The 20,031-nt window shown below is 27.5% G+C and overlaps 1 protein-coding gene across 1 annotated transcript; it reads left to right on the forward strand.

Annotated features, from left to right (window-relative positions):
* Positions 1–7,327: 7,327 nt before the first annotated feature.
* Positions 7,328–11,412, forward strand: LOC113855870 (dihydroflavonol 4-reductase-like). The gene is made up of 6 exons (XM_027487500.1): positions 7,328–7,493; positions 9,776–9,943; positions 10,048–10,265; positions 10,342–10,501; positions 10,978–11,188; positions 11,256–11,412. The coding sequence occupies exons 1-6, from the start codon at positions 7,328–7,330 to the stop codon at positions 11,410–11,412; spliced, it is 1,080 nt and encodes a 359-aa protein (XP_027343301.1).
* Positions 11,413–20,031: the final 8,619 nt, after the last annotated feature.

The raw sequence follows: 20,031 nt of genomic DNA on the forward strand, positions 1-20,031 counted from the left end.
TCAAATCTTGTATTTGTTTCATTAACATAGAATCCTAGTAGCCATAAGGATTAATATTGATTCTAAACAGATAAACATCCATATAAGAATCAACATTAATTCTAAAGGAATCGATAATCCACTCGGCTTTTACATTAATGAGACAAATATGTGATGACCATGATAATGCGAAGACAATATGAATCATCACCCTTTTTAAGATCTTTTGAATTTTATTTTTGATAAATCTAAATTGATACTTAAAAGGGTAATGCTTCATCTGACAATGCAATGGTGTAAGAAATTATGCAAATTGTCATCCTTAACCTTATTTCAAAACTGATTTTAAATTTATTACAAGTGTCAGAAGGATGGCAATAAGCATGATATTCAAACAAATGATATGCAATGATATATGAAATGATGATGATGTAAGAAAAATTAATTGAAAGAATCATGTGAATCACTAGTCCTTATATCATTCCAAAATATAGTAAAAAAGAAAGAAAAAAAATTAAAAAAAAAAAAAAATTCTTCTCTTCTTTTTTATTTAAAACTTTAAGACACTAATAATTCACATGATTTCTAAAAGAGTAAATAAGGAAATAATACCCCCTTTTGTGTCCTATTTCAGGTCGCCTAAAGGGTCTAACTTAAAGATCTACAACTTTCTTTTACGTGTAAAAACTCACAAAAGGTGGCTTGTAATCCTAAAAGGTCACTAGAGCTAAGATCCAATCCTTGATGTTGACCACAACAGTAGGGAGTCTACTAGATGCGGGACATCAAGAAAAGGTCAAACTCTAGCTAGGGTTTTCACGATAGCCAAATAGGACGTGCATCCAAAATGACACCGCTACATAACCCCTCTAATCCTAGGTATACTCAGACCTGGGTATAAGGCCCCACTCAAAGTGTGTGATAAATGTGTAAGTGGTAGTGTATAAGGGAGCATACAAACCTTATCAACTCAACAAAAATAAAAAGCTGCAAAAATTAAACAACACAAGAATATACAAATTATCAATAGTCATCTACCCTAGGATTAATAACAATATCAATATGAGCATACAATGAGATTACGCAATTCATACACGAAATATTTGCACGAATAAAAGAAACATTACAATTAACTCAAATAAATAAATAAATAAAAGGATTAAACAAATAGAAACAAAATAAAACAAATTCGCACAATCAATTATCAAAGGCTTGACTCTCTAAAAGATGTTCCCAGTGGAGTCGCCATCTGTCGCAACGGTACGGCGAAAAACGTTTTTTTAAAAAAAACGTATCAGAGGAGTCGCCACCAAAGTTTATTTTAAGAAAAACCTTGGAAAAACTTAAATATAATACGATCTTTGAAACCAAGAATGAGTTCGGGAGTCATTTACGTGTAGGGAAGGTATTAGCACCCTACAACGTCCGTTTAAAAACGGTTACCTAAAATTAATTGTGCAAATTCATTCTAATTTTGAAAAATATTTATTTAACCCCTAAACATTAATTATTTTATTTTAGAAGAAGAAATATTATTTATTGAAATATTATTTGGGTTATTTTAAAAATTATTTTGACTTGACGGATTCGGTTCCCGCTCCTACGTATCCCCAGGTGCAATGGGGAACTCAAAGTCACGTAGTTCTATCTAAAAATTATGAAATTAGTTGATTATAATTAAGTTTATTAAAAGAAAAATATATTTTAAAATTAAAATCATTTTCGTAAAATTATAATGTTTAGGATACAAGATAATGCAGTTATACATGTACCCTACGAGAAAACAATACAGAAAGTGAAGGAAGATCACACAACTATATTGCAAATCGTTAAAATATCTATATTCGTAAATTAAGTATTTGAATTTGAATTTTGATTATGATCAATGCTGAAAGAGAATTAAAGATAACGTAAGTTATACGTTAATCTCTTATAATTTTTGGATAATTGAAGGCAATGTAAATCACACATCGACGTTATAAAAGATTATATCATATAATAAAAATGGGGAAATGATTTATTATTTAATTTGTTAAAATTAGAAATATGATTCAAGAAATTTTAAAATATGAAATTAATTTCATTTAATGAAATGAATAAATAAATTTCAATTGATTAAAAAAATATTTAATAATAATAATAAAAATTAAAACTTTGTTTGATAAATTTATGTTATATAAAATCTAAGGTAACGTTGGTACACGTAGGTTCTAACAATTTACGGTGCATGAAGGTAGAGTCGCTACACATTAGCATTATAAATTATTTTATTAATAAAACAATTTAGATTTAAATTAGTTGATTGATTCGTAAGTAAGTTAGTAATTAGAAGGAAAATATACTTTGATTTATTATTAAAGTGGTTAACTAATTAATTTAAGATAATACATGATAAATTAATATTGCATAAAGTCTTGGTAACGTAGGCACACATAGACTTTATCAATTTATAATACATGACGATAGAGAAGCTATACGTTAGTATTATAAATTGATGCAATTATATTATTATTTAAATTATTGATTATACAACAAAAAGATAAAAATAAGAAACATAAGTTATTCATCAAAACAAATAGAAACAAGACATGTATATCAAATTACATTCTAAATCTACACAAAATAACAAAGAAGAATAATGGTACAATAATAATGAATAAATAATGAAATAGATATTAAAAAAATCCAAGAATTATAAAAAGTAATTTGCTGTATTTATTTTTTATTTAATTTTTTTAATGAAGAGAAACACCTTTTACAAGTGGAAATAGAAATCAAATAAAATATTAAAATAAATGCTAATATTATAAAAGTAACGTAAAATAAAGTAAATTGAATTTAAAGGTATATATAAAAAAAAAGATAATAGACTAATTTTACTGAAATAAGTTAAAACAAAAATAATAATCAAAACAAAAATATATATATGTATATAAAAAATAAGCTAAAAAAAAAAAAGCCTAAAATGATTTTTTTTTTTTTGAAGTGTGAGCTATCGAGCCCAAAACCCAAATAAATAAAAAGCAATAACATATTTAACATAATATAATGATGAATAAAAAAAAAAAGCGCCGAATATTGCATTGGAATTCAATTTTGAATAGTGCAGTGGTACAAGCACTCATTTCTCTCGACATTCAATGCGTCGAGAGGTCCTTTCAACTTTATTTTAATTATAATATATATAAAAGATAACCATGAGATATGAAACGTTATGAAGCGGTTCGGGATGAATAGCTTTATGTTTGTATCATTTAGTTCCTATTCCTAAGTTCATTTTTATAAGAGTCTACCAGAGTTTCGACTAGAGCAAGATAACTTTCGTATGCAAAGCAAAAAGAAAGGAGAAATGAAGGAGAAAAATACCTTAAATACAGTTAGCAAACGTTCCCTATCTAAACCAAAATGAAGAGAATGAGGTTAATGGTTGGTCTCTTCTTTTATCCCTTTCTTCTTGGATTATTTTCAAGAGTTTGTTGTTCCCTCTCTTAAATTTTTTTTCTCTCTCTCTCTGAAAATTTTTTTTGCTTTCTTCTTCCGAAAAAAATCCCCCTCACCGCATCTCTTGCTTGAGATTTTATATTGGGTTCATTTAGGGTTTTTACAAAATGCCAAAAATCTGAGTTTTTTCCTTTTTTATGCTTAAATCAGTTTTTGATGCTGGGTATGAGCCTGCATACTGCAGATTTCCGTTTCCGTGAGCCAAACTTGTTTTTTTTCCAAAAATTTCCATTTTTCTGTAAAATAATTTTATTTTATTTTTTAAATTTTTTTTTATAAATTTTTTGAGGTAATCCTGGGAGATAAAAAAAATGGTATTCACACCTCCATATACCCCAACAGTTTTCTGCAATATTAATAGAAAGAAAGAGTAGATTATTTAACAATTTTGTTCGCATTATTAATCTTTAAGATTATAAAATATTTAGATAATCAATATATATCAAATTTTAAAATATATATTAAAAAACAATTGAGATTATAAAAAAGTGTGCGTAAAAAAGAATATTAAAATAATCAAGTAATACACTTCAATTCAATATATAAATATAGGTTTAAAAGCAATTAATTTGAAAATATAAATCATAAAAATTTAGAAATAAAAGAAACAATTTCCCATGAAAATATAAACTTAAAAATATTTAATTTTAAAGTACAAGTCACTTAGATGTAAACAGAAAGAAGAAAATTTTAACCTAAAAATATATATTTTTAAAAGATAACATTATTTTTAACAATTAAGTTGAATATTCTTTGTAAGAAAAAATTGATGATTAGATGAGGTCATCTTTTCTTAAAATATAATTATTCTATTTTGCTAGAACAAAATCAACAATAAAAAAAATGAAACATTTATTTTCAATTGGGCAAAAATGAATTTTAATTTGTCGAATGTGATTGAAATATATGTTCACATTAATATCAATTTTAAATTTACACATAATGTATTATTTTTTTAGAAAGCGTGAAAATTACTTTTTTAAACGACCAAATGGGCCTCAATCTTTACCTAAGACCATCTACTTTCCTTTTATCTCAACAGTTTTGCTATATTCTTTTACATATATTTTTTATTTTATAAAATAAATATTTAATTGTTTTATCTGAGTGTTTGGTTTAAAGGTGAGTTGAAAAAATCAGAGAGAGATTTAGAGTATGTTTGTTTGCAATTTTTAAAAGAGTTTTTTTTTAAATAAAATAAAAATACATGTATAATTTATTTTTAAAAACTACAAACTATTTTTAAAAAATAAATAAAACATGCTCTAAATGATTCTCCTTTCTTTCAAGTCTCACATTTAGAAAATATACTAAAATAAGAAAAAAATTAATTTTTTTTTTCTTTCATTTCTTTTCAAATCTTTAAACCAAATAAGAAAAGTGATTAAAATTTCTTATTTTTTTATTTTAAAATATAATAACAAAATTAAAATCTTTCTCTTACCTCTTACTTTTTTTCCTCCAATCTGTCATATACTTCTTTTTGAGACAAATATGTGAAAAATTTCAAAACCTAAAATTCAAACTCTGAGAATATGTTTGTTTTCTTTTTCAAAAAGAGTTTTCTGTTTTTAAAAGTAAAATATAATGTAAATTTGTCCTATATTTACTTTTAAAAACAGAAAACCCTTTTTAAAAAAAGAAACAAAAATCCTGTTAACTCTCATGACTTGAACTTGAGCTATATTGTCACATAAACTATCCTATAATTAAGCATTAGAATTCACCCTTTGGTAGTTGCATTAGGTATAATGTTATTTTCATGATGTCTCTTTTTATCAAATTGTGAACACACCGATGGTTCAATTAGTACAAAAATTGTGTTAGCATCATTATTTTGAATTCCTAAATGATAGTTTCCATTTTAGGGATTAGGCAACCAACAAGGGTTGAGTGATACATAGCATAGAGCTATGGACTGATGTTGGTACTAAAAGAATATTAATTGTGTGCTGATTGCCAAGGTTACATTCAATGGTTCACCATTGTATCTTCACTCGTCAATGACTGCGACGTTAATTGTGGTCCTTAACCCTGTGGCTTAGACTCAGCTCATAGGGTTGTTGTGTCAATGAATTTGGATATACTTATTTGCAGATTATCTACCAATAATTTTCACTAATAATTAATGGATATAATATTCCAACTTAATTTTGTCATTATCCACCATGAACGGGTCAATTCTCTGTTCAAAAATCCCTGCGCATGCTCAAGTTGATACAAGTATAATGATCTCTTCTTTTTATAGTATAATAAATATTTTTTTATTTGGTACAATGAGTTCTTTTTCATATATAGAACTTTTATTTTTATCCTTTATAGTATAATATAACTTTTTTATTTGATACATCGATATCTAAAATCCAGATGCAAGATACCGAGTCTCAATTTATATTCCTTTCTAGTATTTGAGCATTTTCCGTGTTGAATTTTGATTTCTAGTCCTATATACATCCTTTATATTTTCCTACAAATAAACCAAATTAAAAATTAAGATTTTGTTGTTGTATGGAATGGCCAGAAAATAGCACAAGTTCTTGAAATGGATTCTTCTAACTTGATTTAAATTAGCTAAAGTTTATTGTATCTTTCAGATGTTAAGAATTTTTAAAAATCACTGTATTACAAATTTACTAAAATTTGTAAATTTGAAATGATATTTTATATTTTTTTTAGATTAATAGTTAATTCTTTTAATATTTTAAATATTAAAAAATATTAATATTTTTAACTAAATTATTAATTTTATTATTTATTAAAATAAAATTAAAAGTAATAATTATTTTATGTATAAAAAAAGTATCAATTTTCTTAATTATAAAAGAATAAAATAAATTTTATTTTTTATTGATGAAATCTATTGCTACGTTTTTAAAAATAGAACAACACTCACCGTTAATGTTAATAAAAAATAGAGTTAATAGTTTGTTTTAAAAAAAATTAATATTTTTTAATCTTTAAGATATTAGAAAATTTATATTTTTTAATTTAAAAAGTATAAAATATTTTTTCAAATTTATAAATATTGTTATAATTATATTTTTTATTAATAAAATTTCTTATAAATTTTCATCGTTAAAATTAACCGGAATTGTGCAGTTGAATGTGGTACAAACTCTTACATAGCACCGCACGCCACCTGTTAATATCCTGTGGATGTGGTCGACACATGTAGTCAGGTCGTAACATTTGGCGACCATGCATGAATAATGATATCACTATGACTATTTCTAAATTATGTCTTTGTTTTTATTTATTTATAAAAAATTATTAATTTTGTTAACATTTTTTGGGTAATGAATTTTAAAATTATTAAAACAATATAAATGTTTTATATTAACAAAAATATTAATAAAAGAAATTTGATAAGAAATCAGTATATTAACAAAAAATGTCAATAAAAATATAATGAATCTTTATCAATATTATAATGTATTATGTTAACGGGTGATTTTATTAGTGTAGAAATGAATATATATTAAATATTAATATTTATTTTTTGATAAAAGATATTTTTAGTGCTTGTCGCTTTACACAGTCAAGCTGAGTAGAAACATTTAAAACAAACTTATAACTGTTTATTGCAAAGCCTGTGTGCGTGTTGGATGCTCGATCGCCAACTACTGTAATAATACAATGTACGAGAAACAATTAACAAAAGTAATTTAAAATAATATTAATATAACTTTCATACAGATCTTATTCTCTTTTTTATCAATATTTTAATATGTCCATAATTTTTTATTATCAATAAAGAATAAATTGTTAAAAAGGCACTTAGCCACGCCACGCCACATCTAACACCCACTGTCAAATAGTTTATTGTATTTTGCTTTGGTAGCAGAGAATGGAGGAAGCACTTAAGAAGGTGAAAAGCGAAGAAGAAGAAGAAGACGGTGCATCTTCTCTTGCCACATACTGCGTTACCGGAGGCACAGGGTATATTGGTTCGTGGCTTGTGGAGACACTTCTTCAAAAAGGGTACACTGTTCATGCCACTGTTAGAGATCCTGGTTAGTAATTTAGTGACCTTTTCCTTTTTCCCTCTTTTCCCTTTTTTGTTTTAGCCTGTCAGATTCTCAGACATTATTGGAAATTTCGAAGCATGCATGTTTGGATTCAGGTTCATGTTCCCTCAATGCATGTCTGTTACAGGACATGCTTCGATGCATGTTCAAATTTTACAAAATCACGATTTTGTATAAAATTTTAAGGTTTGGTTTTTTTTATTATTAAAATCATTTTTTTGTTTAAAATTATATTTGAATCAACATGATTAATTATATTTTTGTACTGGTTTTATTATTTGTTAATTGTCATATTCCTCTCAACAAGCCTGCGCTTCTAATTAATTTACTGTGCTCACGGTTTTAAAAGAATCTTGCTGTTCTAACATTTTAGAACATGTGTGGATCTACGTAGTTTGAATTTCAAGAGCTTTGAAGATGGAAAACTTTATTCTAAAACAATGAATAGTATTTTGGATGGAAGAGAAGTTTTAAATTTTATTATTCTATAAAGAAAAAGTTATTTTGTTTATTCTTTTATTTAGTTAATTGATATTTAAATTCATGAAATTATATTCGTTTTAGTTATGTATAAATATATTTTTTTTATTTTTTTTAGTAACTATGAGTTTTTTCTCAGTGTATATAAAATATTTTGAATTTTTATTAAATTATTTTTAATAATATATATTTTGTTTATTAAAAAAACACACTAAAACAATAAATATGTAAATAGATATATAAATTCTTTCAACAATTTCCTTCATTTTTTTATAAAAAAAATTCAACACCTTTTTAATTTTTTAATATATTAAATAAATTATATATATACACATATATTAATAAATTAATCAAAAATTAAATTATTATTAAATAAAATTCTTTTAGTATGTTTATAGGTATGTATTGGGGGTAATGTGTAGTGCATGCTTTTTAAGTGTACAATTTTTAGAGTTTTTTTTTTTTATGTATTTCAAGTAAACTTCAATAATTTCCTATGCATTGAATTTGAATCTTTATAATTTTTTACATAAAATATTTTTGTTTTATTTTATTATTAAAAAATATTATTATCTGAATTTAGCTAATATTAGTTTAAACTTCAATAGTATGCCTTGATTCACACAATTTATTTATATAATTTTTAAAAAAAAATTAAAAAGTTATTTTTTATTTTATATGATTTCACTGTTATCCAATGACATTATATATATATATTTTAAATAAATTGGATTCGTGTCTTTTAAAATTTTATAAAACTATACTCAACATTTTTTTTATCATACACTGACTTTATTGTCATTTATATAACAAAATAATATCATGCACCCTTTCTATTTATACAATATTCCCTTTACTTTTTATGTTGTTATATGAATTGACAAAAGTATAATATAATGTAAGAAAAACTGCTGTTATATTAAATATAGTTTTATTAAAATTCAAGAAATGTAATTATAAGAAAAAAAAAGTATCAAAGTATACAAGTATAATAAAAACTTATTGAAATGATTATTTATTACATGAAAATGTAAAAAGTATTAAATGCTTTAATTTTTAATAAAATATTATTTTTATAAACTTAAAATCAACTCTAAAATATAATATTAGCAAAATCAATTTATATTTACCCTTTTGTTTTGTAATTTTTACTTAAATTTTCAAGTACACGTTCGTTGCACGAGAAATTTACCAACCACAAGTTATCTTGAAGCACAATAATGCAGGACTGATTGGTCACAATATGTTACGATAGTGATTAAAGTGGAGTGTAATTTTAATTAAACTTTAACTATACCATCATAGGTCTGTATACTGATGTCACCATCATAAATTTTCAAATTTATAAAAGCATGATTGAAATATAATATATGTACTTAGTATTTGGAGAATATAAAACTTAACATGAAAAGGCACCAAAAAACCTTCTTAAATAAAGAGTAAAATAATTAAATTTGATAAAATTTTAAAAATATATTATATTTATTTAAGAAATAATAAAAATAAGTGCTGAAAAAATCATCAAAATGATTTGCCTTAGTTTAATAGCGTTGCAGTCCAATATGAATATGATTGATTAAAAGGGTGAAAAGTGAAATTGAATTTTATCATTTATGACCACCAATTTTAGGTGTAACTCTTTGGCAAGTGAAATTCAAATAATTTTCTTCCTTGTTAGAAAACTCAGTATCTCATATTCATATAAGATGAATTTTATTCTCAAAATATTGTATCAATTAGAAATAATCTATAAATCTTTGGCTTGTTTTAATAATCAAATATAACAGAAAAGTCACTACATCTCCTTTCATTGTGGACCGGAAGTGACCGATTGAGAATTTTCAAAGCGGATTTGAATGAAGAAGGAAGCTTCAATGAGGCTGTAAAAGGTTGTGATGGTGTTTTTCATGTTGCAGCATCAATGGAATTCGACGTTGTTGAGAAAGAAAACATTGGTAATGTTATGGCCAATGCTTTAAATGAAACTCAAAGTTCACAAAGCTTTTTAACAATATATGAAATGGTTAATGAGACTTTGTGCCTTGTGTTGAACCTGTAGAGGCCTATGTTCAAGCAAATATAATTGATCCTGCAATCAAAGGAACCTTAAACCTTCTAAATTCTTGCTTGAAATCCAATTCTGTGAAAAGGGTTGTTTTCACATCTTCAATAAGTACCATTACTGCCAAAGATGACAATGGGAAGTGTAAACCCGTTGTTGATGAATCTTGCCAAATCCAAAGTGAACATATATGGAAAACACAAGCAAGTGGATGGGTAGGTAATGCTTTCCCAAGCTAGCTTGTTTTTTAATACTTTGCTTCCTTGAGCATTTCTTCACACCATGGTGCAGGTTTATGCACTTTCAAAGCTTCTAACAGAAGAAGCAGCATTTAAATTTGCAAAAGAGAATGGCATTGATCTTGTGTCAGTCATAACAACCACTGTTGCAGGCCCATTCTTCACTACTAATGTACCATCAAGTGTTAAAGTTCTTCTGTCGCCTATAGCAGGTTATTTTTCAATACAAATGATGCTATTATGTTATTCATCGAGGGAACATAGAAAAATCATCAATATATGCAACTACTACCTATTCAGCTTGTCCAAGAAAGGAAAATGAATGATCTGTTACTATATATGATAACTAGAGCTCCTGTGATTATTTCAAGTGAAAGCCATATTACTGAAAATTTTATAAGTATATTTTAAATATATGTCTCCATGACTTCTATTTATTACTAGAAATTTGGTGACATGGGTCGTTAGTGCTCATGAACTCTGTGCTTTGCATATTGTAGATTGAGAGTGTAAAACTTATCTTGCATAGTAAATAAATTTCCCAAAAGTATTGAATGACTAGGCCTTATAGTGTGCTCATATTCATAAAGTAGATAGCATCAAACTTTTGTGCTTTAAATTCTACTTGAGTTTATGAATTAATATTTATCATGTCATCGTGTTTGATCTATGGATCTTATATGTTCAGGTGAAACTGAATTCTTTGAGATACTATCTGCTGTAAATGCGCGAATGGGGTCAATCGCTTTAGTTCACATTGAAGATATATGTGATGCCCACATATTCCTGATGGAGCATTCTAAAGCAGATGGTCGATACATATGCTGCACGCAAAGCTGTTCATTGTCTATGTTGGCTAATCTTCTTGCCAAAGAGAATTCTCACTCAAACAAGAAATGGTAATGTTCTTCCCTTTAAATTGATTTTTTTTACCATCGCTTATGGTATTCTTTTATACATATGCAGGATTGTTGAGAAAAAGTATGATACAGTTCCTTCTGAGATTTCATCAAAGAAATTAAAAGATTTGGGATTTAGGTACAAGCATGAGCTTAAGGATATAATCCATCAAACAATTATTTGTTGCCTGGATTACGGTTATTTACCTCCCATTATGCAATAGTTTATTAATATTGTTGTACACGATTTTAAAACTTTAGTATTTCTTTTGCGATTAAAAAAAAAAGATGAAGTCAAATTTTAAAACACCGAGTTTCTCCTTGGATATTTGGTATATGTAATTTAATCTTAACTTTGTTACAAGAATTCATAGCCATCATTTATGCTTAATAGGAAATTAAGGCTTGGTCCCAAAAATTTCAAGCACGATCTTCAGCAATTACACCCACTAGAAGGTGTGGATGAGTTCAAAAATAGGAAAAGCCTCCTTTTCTCAAAATCTCAATTAAAATCAAGTAGCCCTTCGATTCTTTTAGCATACTGTACGAAGGGCAAGTATACCCATCAAAAAGTAATAAAAGATTTTCAACTAAGTTTATAAAATATTGTCCTACAAGGATTATTTATCAACTATTAAGAGTTTTCTTAATTTAATTGTTTGAGCTTCAAATATGCAAGACTAATCAAGACGAGAATTTATAAAATCAATTGTAAAAACTAAGAGTAAGAAACACAAAGCATGTTTTGGTTAAACTTTATCTGCGATGAACCTAGGGCATATGGGTGTTCTCATTCAATCCTTTATGATATTCTTTTATGTAGATCTAAATCTGATTTCCTAGTGATTACTAATCATTCATACTAATACTATTAATACCCAATAGTCATGCAGTATTAATATTCTTTTCTCTAAGTTAATATCCCCAATGGTCATGCAGGTTATTAATTTAGAAAAAGCCTAAGGAGCCTATGAATTTGTTAATTCAATAACGATTAGAAGATAAAGATTGGTTTGGTCTACCTAATCTTTCCTCTCGTTTTATCCTATAGATCTATTAATTACCTGAGGTATAATCACCTGACGATGTAATTAAGAATGAGAAACGATAAGATAAATCCTAATCACGAAGTGGAAATCATATTTAGATTCAAATATCAAAATCCTATAAAGTCATAAACAATAATTCCCATAGCCCTAGCTATGGATTTAGCTACTCATGTAGAAAGAAAGAACTAAAACAATCAATAACATATCCATAATAAAGCAGTAAAGCAAACTAGAATAGGAAATCAATCTTCAGTCTTCAAGTATGGCTACTTGAAGTTCTAAGTTCCGCCAAGGGTGTGCCAACGATCCTACGAGAATGGTGAAAATGATCTGAATTCTTGAAGAAAAGGTTCTGTGTAAATCTGTGCTTAGCAAAGGGTTTCTTTCACAATGCTTTCTCCCCTCTATTTATAGAATTTGAACTCCTTTGAACTTAATAAGTTTGGCTAACGCAAACAAGCACGGTCATGCATATCATCGAAGCACCCTCGTGCTTCACTGGGCGTGCTTGTTGCTGTGAGGCTTTGAAGCCCATTCATTTGGGCCCAAAATGTACCCAAAATCTACTCGTGGTCTCTTTATATCAAACTGCACAATTAACAACTAAATTAGTGTAAAACCCAATTCAAATAAATGTCAAATATGAATAATTGAGTTATAAAAGAGGGCCTAATTACAAACTTATCACATTCTAGTTAATTTAGCATTCTTAATTGGTCAAAAATAATTTTTGCTACTTTGAGCAAATATGTCAAATCCTTCTCATCACTAGTGAGTGTCATAAATCATCAATCATAGCAACCTTAGTAAAACTTGATTTTGTAAGCGGTAATTAAGGGAGGTGTAGTGGATTAGAATTTTAAAGGAAAGTCATGTATATTTTAAAAGACTTCGTAAGATTTTTATGACTTTGAAAAATTTTAAAATCAGAATTTTAATAGATTCTACAAGATTTTTAAATCAAAATTTTAATAGATTTTATGGGACTTTGTGTACTTTACAAAATTTTATGGATTTTTTATATAAAGAATTTAAGATTTTTTTATGCATTCAAATTTAAAAAGATTTAAAGACAATAATAAAAAAACAACAATATTTAGATAAATAATAATAATAATAATTCTCTGTAATATTATGTCCTCCTAAATAACATTCACCTATATATTTATAGTTATACTAGTCCTCCAAACATTAACGTCTTCTCGCTCTTACGCTGGGTTTGAATAATAGATTCAAAATTATTTCATTAACTGGTAATGTTGAAGATGAAAGATCGTCCATTAGTTCAATTGAAAATTCATCAGAACGACTTTTTTTTTGAAGAAAGTTATGTAGTGTTGCACATGCTAACACAAGTTCTACTTGTGTCTTAAACAAAAATGAAGGTGCTGACTTAAGAATTGTGAACCTTAATTTAAAAATACTATATATTTTATCGATCACATTTCTTAAATACGCATGACTAGGATTGAACAATTCTTTCTCATTTTGAGGATTATTACCCTGACCTGCAAAATCTTGTAGATGATATCTTACACCTCGAAATGGAGTTAAAAAATAGTGTCGATTAGGAAATCCATAATCCACCAAGAAATATTTACCTAATTACATATGCAATATATATAATATTAGTATAATAATAATTATTATTATTATTTAAAAAATAAGCACTTACCTTGAGCCACTATAAGTCTATTCCTCTTTGTTATAGCATCATTTAGTAGCTTAGAATCATGAGCTGAACCCTCCCACCTCCTAAGAATGTACATAAACTTCAAATCAAAATTATAAGCGGCTAATACATTTTGTGATATCTTTCCATAACGATTACGATAACTGCTTACATCTTACCCTCTCACCATTGCTGGAATATGTCCTGTCAATAGCTCCAAGGCAATCCTGAATGTGCTAGTTAACTATTTGAAGATCTATAGTTGATTGTAGAGATCATGATATCAATTTCAGCTTTCACATTTCTCTTTTCTTAACGCATGTTATAAAATAATTATTACTTAAAAGTTAAAATTTAAGCATTTTCTGTATTATATATATGAGGAACAAACTCAACTAAATAGAGCAAGTCAATGACACTGTCATTTACGTTTTCACCAATTAGGAAAATGGAATGGGAACAGTAGTACAATATTATATATGAACAGTAGTGCAGTGTTATTAGCAGAGAAAAAAAATAGAGAAGATAGAAGCATATAAAAAAAAAGAGATAAAAAAAATCACTTAAAAATTCTTGAAATACTTGAAAAGTCACTTCAAACAATCCTCCAAAATCTGATGGATTTAGATGAGATTGTTTTATGAATTTGATATTTATAGATACCACTAAAAAGTCCTTCAAAATCTCTTTAATATAACAATCCTTTAAAATTTTTATATTTTTTAATACAAATATATTATTTTTAAGTTATAAAAAGTCTCAAATGAATACTAACAGATTTTAATGGACTCTTTAAAAATTCTTAAAAATTCAGATTGAATACTACTAGATTATTTTAAGTGACATAAAATATTGATTAAGTACCAACAAACATTTTTATTTAAAAAAAATCTTTTATAATACACACTAAAAAAAAGAGATGTACCTAATGGTAAGGTGATTCTCAAGTTTAAGTTTCAATAACTCAATAACTAATTTAATAATATTTCACTTTATCATGCTTCTTAAATGGAATCAACCCCATTTAACGTGTTTAAGAGAATTTTTCAATTTTGTAATAAAACTTAACTAGGACCCTTAACCAAGAAATTGTATCAAATCTTATCTTTATTTTATTTACATTATTACTTGTACTTTAATTGTGTGGAAATATTTATAGTTATATATATATATATATATATAATCAATTTCTCAAACTAAATTATGACATGTAAATATTTCTTTTTAAATTTTGTAAATATATTTGTTTAGGGTAAAGAAAATTTTTTAAGTTAAAAATCATGTTGAAGGAAGCTACATTTCGACAAAATTTTGAGGGTCAGGAAGGAACTTAAAAATATGTCTAAACTTAAGAAGTATTGGAAAATTGTCCAAGACCTTTTAGTTTCATATCAGAAATGACACATTTCGAGCTATTTTAGAGGTTTATCACCTTGTTGATTTTCCTCTAAAACTACTCGAAAAATAAGACTGACAAGAAAATATTCTAAGTCCACAAATCTAGTTGAGCTCGAGTCCTTCTAGAATTGCTCGAAAAACAGGAAATTGTCAGAAAATATTTCCACAAACCTGGTTGAGATCCAGAGTCCCTCCATAATTGCTCGAAAAATAAGAATGAGCAAAGAAAATATTCTAAATCCACGAGACCAAGACAAGCTCTTAAAACTCCAGAATTAGTCGAAAAGAGAAGTCAAGGAGAAATTATTATAAGGCCATAACACTAAATGAGTCTTTTATATTTCTCCTAAAAATACTCGAAAAGATAGAAAAACAAAAGTCTTGATAATCAAGTCATTACAAAATCCAAAAGCGGTTACCAGCAGTCATCAACATTTACCACTAGGCAAAGAAAATCATGAGTGATAGCGGTTATGAAAGAAGCTCCAACTAACAGCACGATCACAAGCAATCATGGATAATGGGCATCAACATTTGAAGGTAATTACTAAGAAATACCCGCAAAAAGAGGAGAACAGTGGTGGTCCTTCTGCCTATAAATACTCCAAAGCGTCATTTTACAGGGGATGACTTTTTACACCCTGACATCGCACCTAAATTCTCTGAAGTGCTGAAACCCTACACCGCGCCAGACATCAGCTACCCGGAGACTCACGGTGGTCGTTGTTCGCTGTTGTGAGGAGTCGTACATTTGCATTCTCGCATATTTACATTTCTGCACTTTAATTCCGGTTTCTTTGTTTGTTCACTTTTGTGCCTATTTCTACAATTTGGTTCCTGTTTTAGTACATTTCTGTAAAAAACATATACTTCTTATTAAATTTTGTTTGATTATTAGTTGCTATTTCTGTTTAATCTTCTGCTTTATAACGCCAATTTTACTGTTACGTTAACAACACACTTAAAAGAACCCAAAGAGGACCTAATCCAGTCTCCAGATTGTTCTTGGATTATTTGTTTACAAAATTGTCATTTTTCACCGTAAACAATATTAAAAAAATTAATCAAATCAACTTCAATCAAAGGAAATTGTAAAGCAAGATTCAAACAAACGTTTGACCAAAGCATTGTTTGAGAAGTTCATAAAGAAAATTTTGTTCAAGAGTTACATTTAGTGTTAATGATATTAGAAAATCGTGACATTATTGAATGACATTAACTGGAGTAAAAGTGAAGGGAAATCATCAAAATATGTTGTCAATATTTGGTGTAAACAATTTGTAAGATATTATCTTGATAATTACTTATTTCTTTTGAACTAAAAGTTACTTATTGATATTTAATTATTTATAAATAGTTAATTAAAATTTTAATTAAATTAACTTCAATCAAAGAAAACTGTTAAGAGTAAAACAAAAGTTAGACCAAAGTATTGTTCAAGAAGTTAATAAAAAAGTATTATTCGAGAATGTTTTAGTGTATTAATAAAATTAGAAAATCATGACATTATCTAAAATGGAGCAAAAGTGAAGGAAAATGATCGAAACACATCTTATCTCTAGAATTTTAAAATAAGTTGATAGTTATAACAAATTGGAGTGGACAGTTTGCAAGTTACTTAAGGACTATCTATATATAGACAAATAGAAGATAGAATAAGGTCTTCGAAGCTAAACTTTTAAACTTTACATGCATGCTCCATGTTCTTGCACTCTATTAGGATATATCATTCAAAATAAAGTTGCAAGCAAGAGTTTTTATGAAAATCTTACATTTGAAGGGTGGATTATAGCATTCTCCCAATCATTTTAATAAGCATTGCTTACTTTTACGAAAGATGTTAGAAGATTGTTTCTCCAAAAACTCTTAGCCATTGATTTAATATAGAAAAAAATGAAAGCAAAAGTTTGACCAAAGTATTGTTTGAGAATTTGGCGGGTTCTAATATCCTCTCTTAATTGTAAAAAGTAAAGAAAAGAAATCTTTTGCAAAAGCTATCATGTATCATGGACCGTTGATTTTAATCAAATGGTTAAGAATGAATTACAGGATACCGATTATTCAAGTTAGATTTTTGAAAGAATACATTGGTAATTTCGTATTTTTATTCTTTCTTCGTGTTTTGTTCCTCTTCTTCTTCTTGGTGTTGGTCATCTTGTTCTCTTCATCTTCAGCGTTATATTAAAAATTATATTTACAGAACAACGGGTGTGGAGCGTTTACAATGTTAAAAACATGAAATTTTAAATATTAAGTATGTATAAAGTTAAGATAAAAAGAATATCAGGTTGTGGAGATTCAATATAAAAAGTAGGGATATCTTGATGGGTTAATAACTATGAATGTCGGATATATTCAAAATCCATTGTAGAAATTAATGTTTCGAAAGAAAAATATTTCAACAATAGTGAGTTGCAATGGGTTTATTAATATTAATGTAGTGTATATTAAAAATATATATCTGGGTTGCATATTTAAAAAGATTGTGTAATGTACAGTTGTATTGAGTTGTGTTCTTAGTCTCCCTCAATAAAGAGGTGACTGTATTACTGCAATGAAATTGGTTGTGCAAGTCAGAGACGGTGAAAAAAACAATAAATATTGGATAATTTCTGCAAGGGTTTGAGAGTTAAAAGATATTAAATTGTGGACAGAGTTAAACTTGAACAATGATTTGTGCCGCCTTTACATTTGCATCGGTTGTGTTATAAAACTAATATGATTAGGTGAGCACCTTTTATATTTGCGAATGGATTCAATTTGTATCTGGTCTGTGACAAGTCTAATGTCATTAGGCAATCACTTTATACATTTTTCGCATCGACTGTATTTGCATCGGTTGTGTTGGGTTTATGTCGCTAATTTTTATATCAGTTATATGAGAAAACCTAGGTAGAACTTATGTTTTAATTTTTTAAATATACTTTGTAAAGAATTATTGTTTCGGTCATCCAATTCAACTTATGTAGAAGTGACTTTTCCCAACCACGTTTCATGTTCTTCCAGCCATGTCTCATTGGAATCCAGATTGATAGGCCAGTGCATGTAATTCAAAGGAAATTATGAAGGAAGTCAGAGAGGAGAAATCTCATCTTAGTTAATTTTATCCAACAAATTTCAAAGTTTAGATGAAAAAAAAAATCTAGGAATAAAGGAGGTTGAGAAGAAATAAGAGAGATGAAAATGGAGGAGCTGTCGTAGAGATGAAGAGGAAAGAGATAAAGGAGAAATAGTAATTTACTTATTTACATAGGTTATCTGAGAAAACTCGTGTAGAACTTACGTTTTAATTTTTTTAATATACTTTGTAAAGAATTATTGCTTCAGTCATCCAATTCAACTTACGTAGAAGTAACTTTTCCCAACCACGTTTCATGTTTTTCCAGCCATGTCTCATTGGACATGTAATTCAAAGGAAATTATGAAGGAAGTCACAGAGGAGAAATCTCATCTTAGTTAATTTTATCCAACAAATTTCAAAGTTTAGATGAAAAAAAATATGGGAATGAAGGAGGTTGAGAAGAAATAAGAGATGAAAATGGAGGAGTTGTCGTAGTGAAGAGGAAAGAGATAAAGGAGAAGTAGCAATTTACTTATTTACATCGGCTGAGAAAACCCATGTAGAACTTACATTTTAATTTTTTAAATATACTTTGTAAAAAATTATTGCTTCGGTCATCTAATTCAACTGATGTAGAAGTGACTTTTCCTAACCATGTTTTATGTTCTTCCAGCCATGTCTCATTGGAATCCAGATTGATAGGCCAGTGCATGTAATTCAAAGGAAATTATGAAGGAAGTCACAGAGGAGAAATCTCATCTTACTTATTTTATCCAACAAATTTCAAAGTTTAGGTGAAAAAAAAATCTAGAAATGAAGGAGGTTGAGAAGAAATAAGAGAGATGAAAATGGAGGAGTTGTCGTAGTGAAGAGGAAAGAGATAAAGGAGAAGTTGCAATTTATTTATTTACATCGGTTATATGAGAAAACCCATGTAGAACTTACGTTTTAAATTTTTAAATATACTTTGTAAAGAATTATTGCTTCGATCATCCAATTCAATTGATGTAGAAATGACTTTTTCCAATCACGTTTCATGTTCTTCCAGCCATGTCTCATTGGACATGTAATTCAAAGGAAATTATGAAGGAAGTCACAGAGGAGAAATCTCATCTTAGTTAATTTTATCCAACAAATTTTAAAGTTTAGATGAAAAAAAATATGGGAATGAAGGAGGTTGAGAAGAAATAAGAGATGAAAATGGAGGAGTTGTCGTAGTGAAGAGAAAAAAGATAAAGGAGAAATAGCAATTTACTTATTTACATCGGTTATCTGAGAAAACCCATGTAGAACTTACATTTTAATTTTTTAAATATACTTTGTAAAGAATTATTACTTCGGTCATCTAATTCAACTAATGTAGAAGTGACTTTTCCTAACCATATTTTATGTTCTTCCAGCCAGGTCTCATTGGAATCCAGATTGATAGGCCAGTGCATGTAATTCAAAGGAAATTATGAAGGAAGTTAGAGAGGAGAAATTTCATCTTAGTTAATTTTATCTAACAAATTTTAAAATTTAGATGAAAAAAAAATCTAGGAATAAAGGAGGTTGACAAGAAATAAGAGAGATGAAAATGGAGGAGCTGTCATAGAGATGAAGAGGAAAGAGATAAAAGAGAAGTAATAATTTACTTATTTACATAGGTTATCTGAGAAAACTC

The sequence above is a fragment of the Abrus precatorius genome, unplaced genomic scaffold, assembly GCF_003935025.1.
Source record: "Abrus precatorius isolate BTA unplaced genomic scaffold, Abrus_2018 Scaffold11, whole genome shotgun sequence".
Lineage (NCBI taxonomy): Eukaryota > Viridiplantae > Streptophyta > Magnoliopsida > Fabales > Fabaceae > Abrus > Abrus precatorius.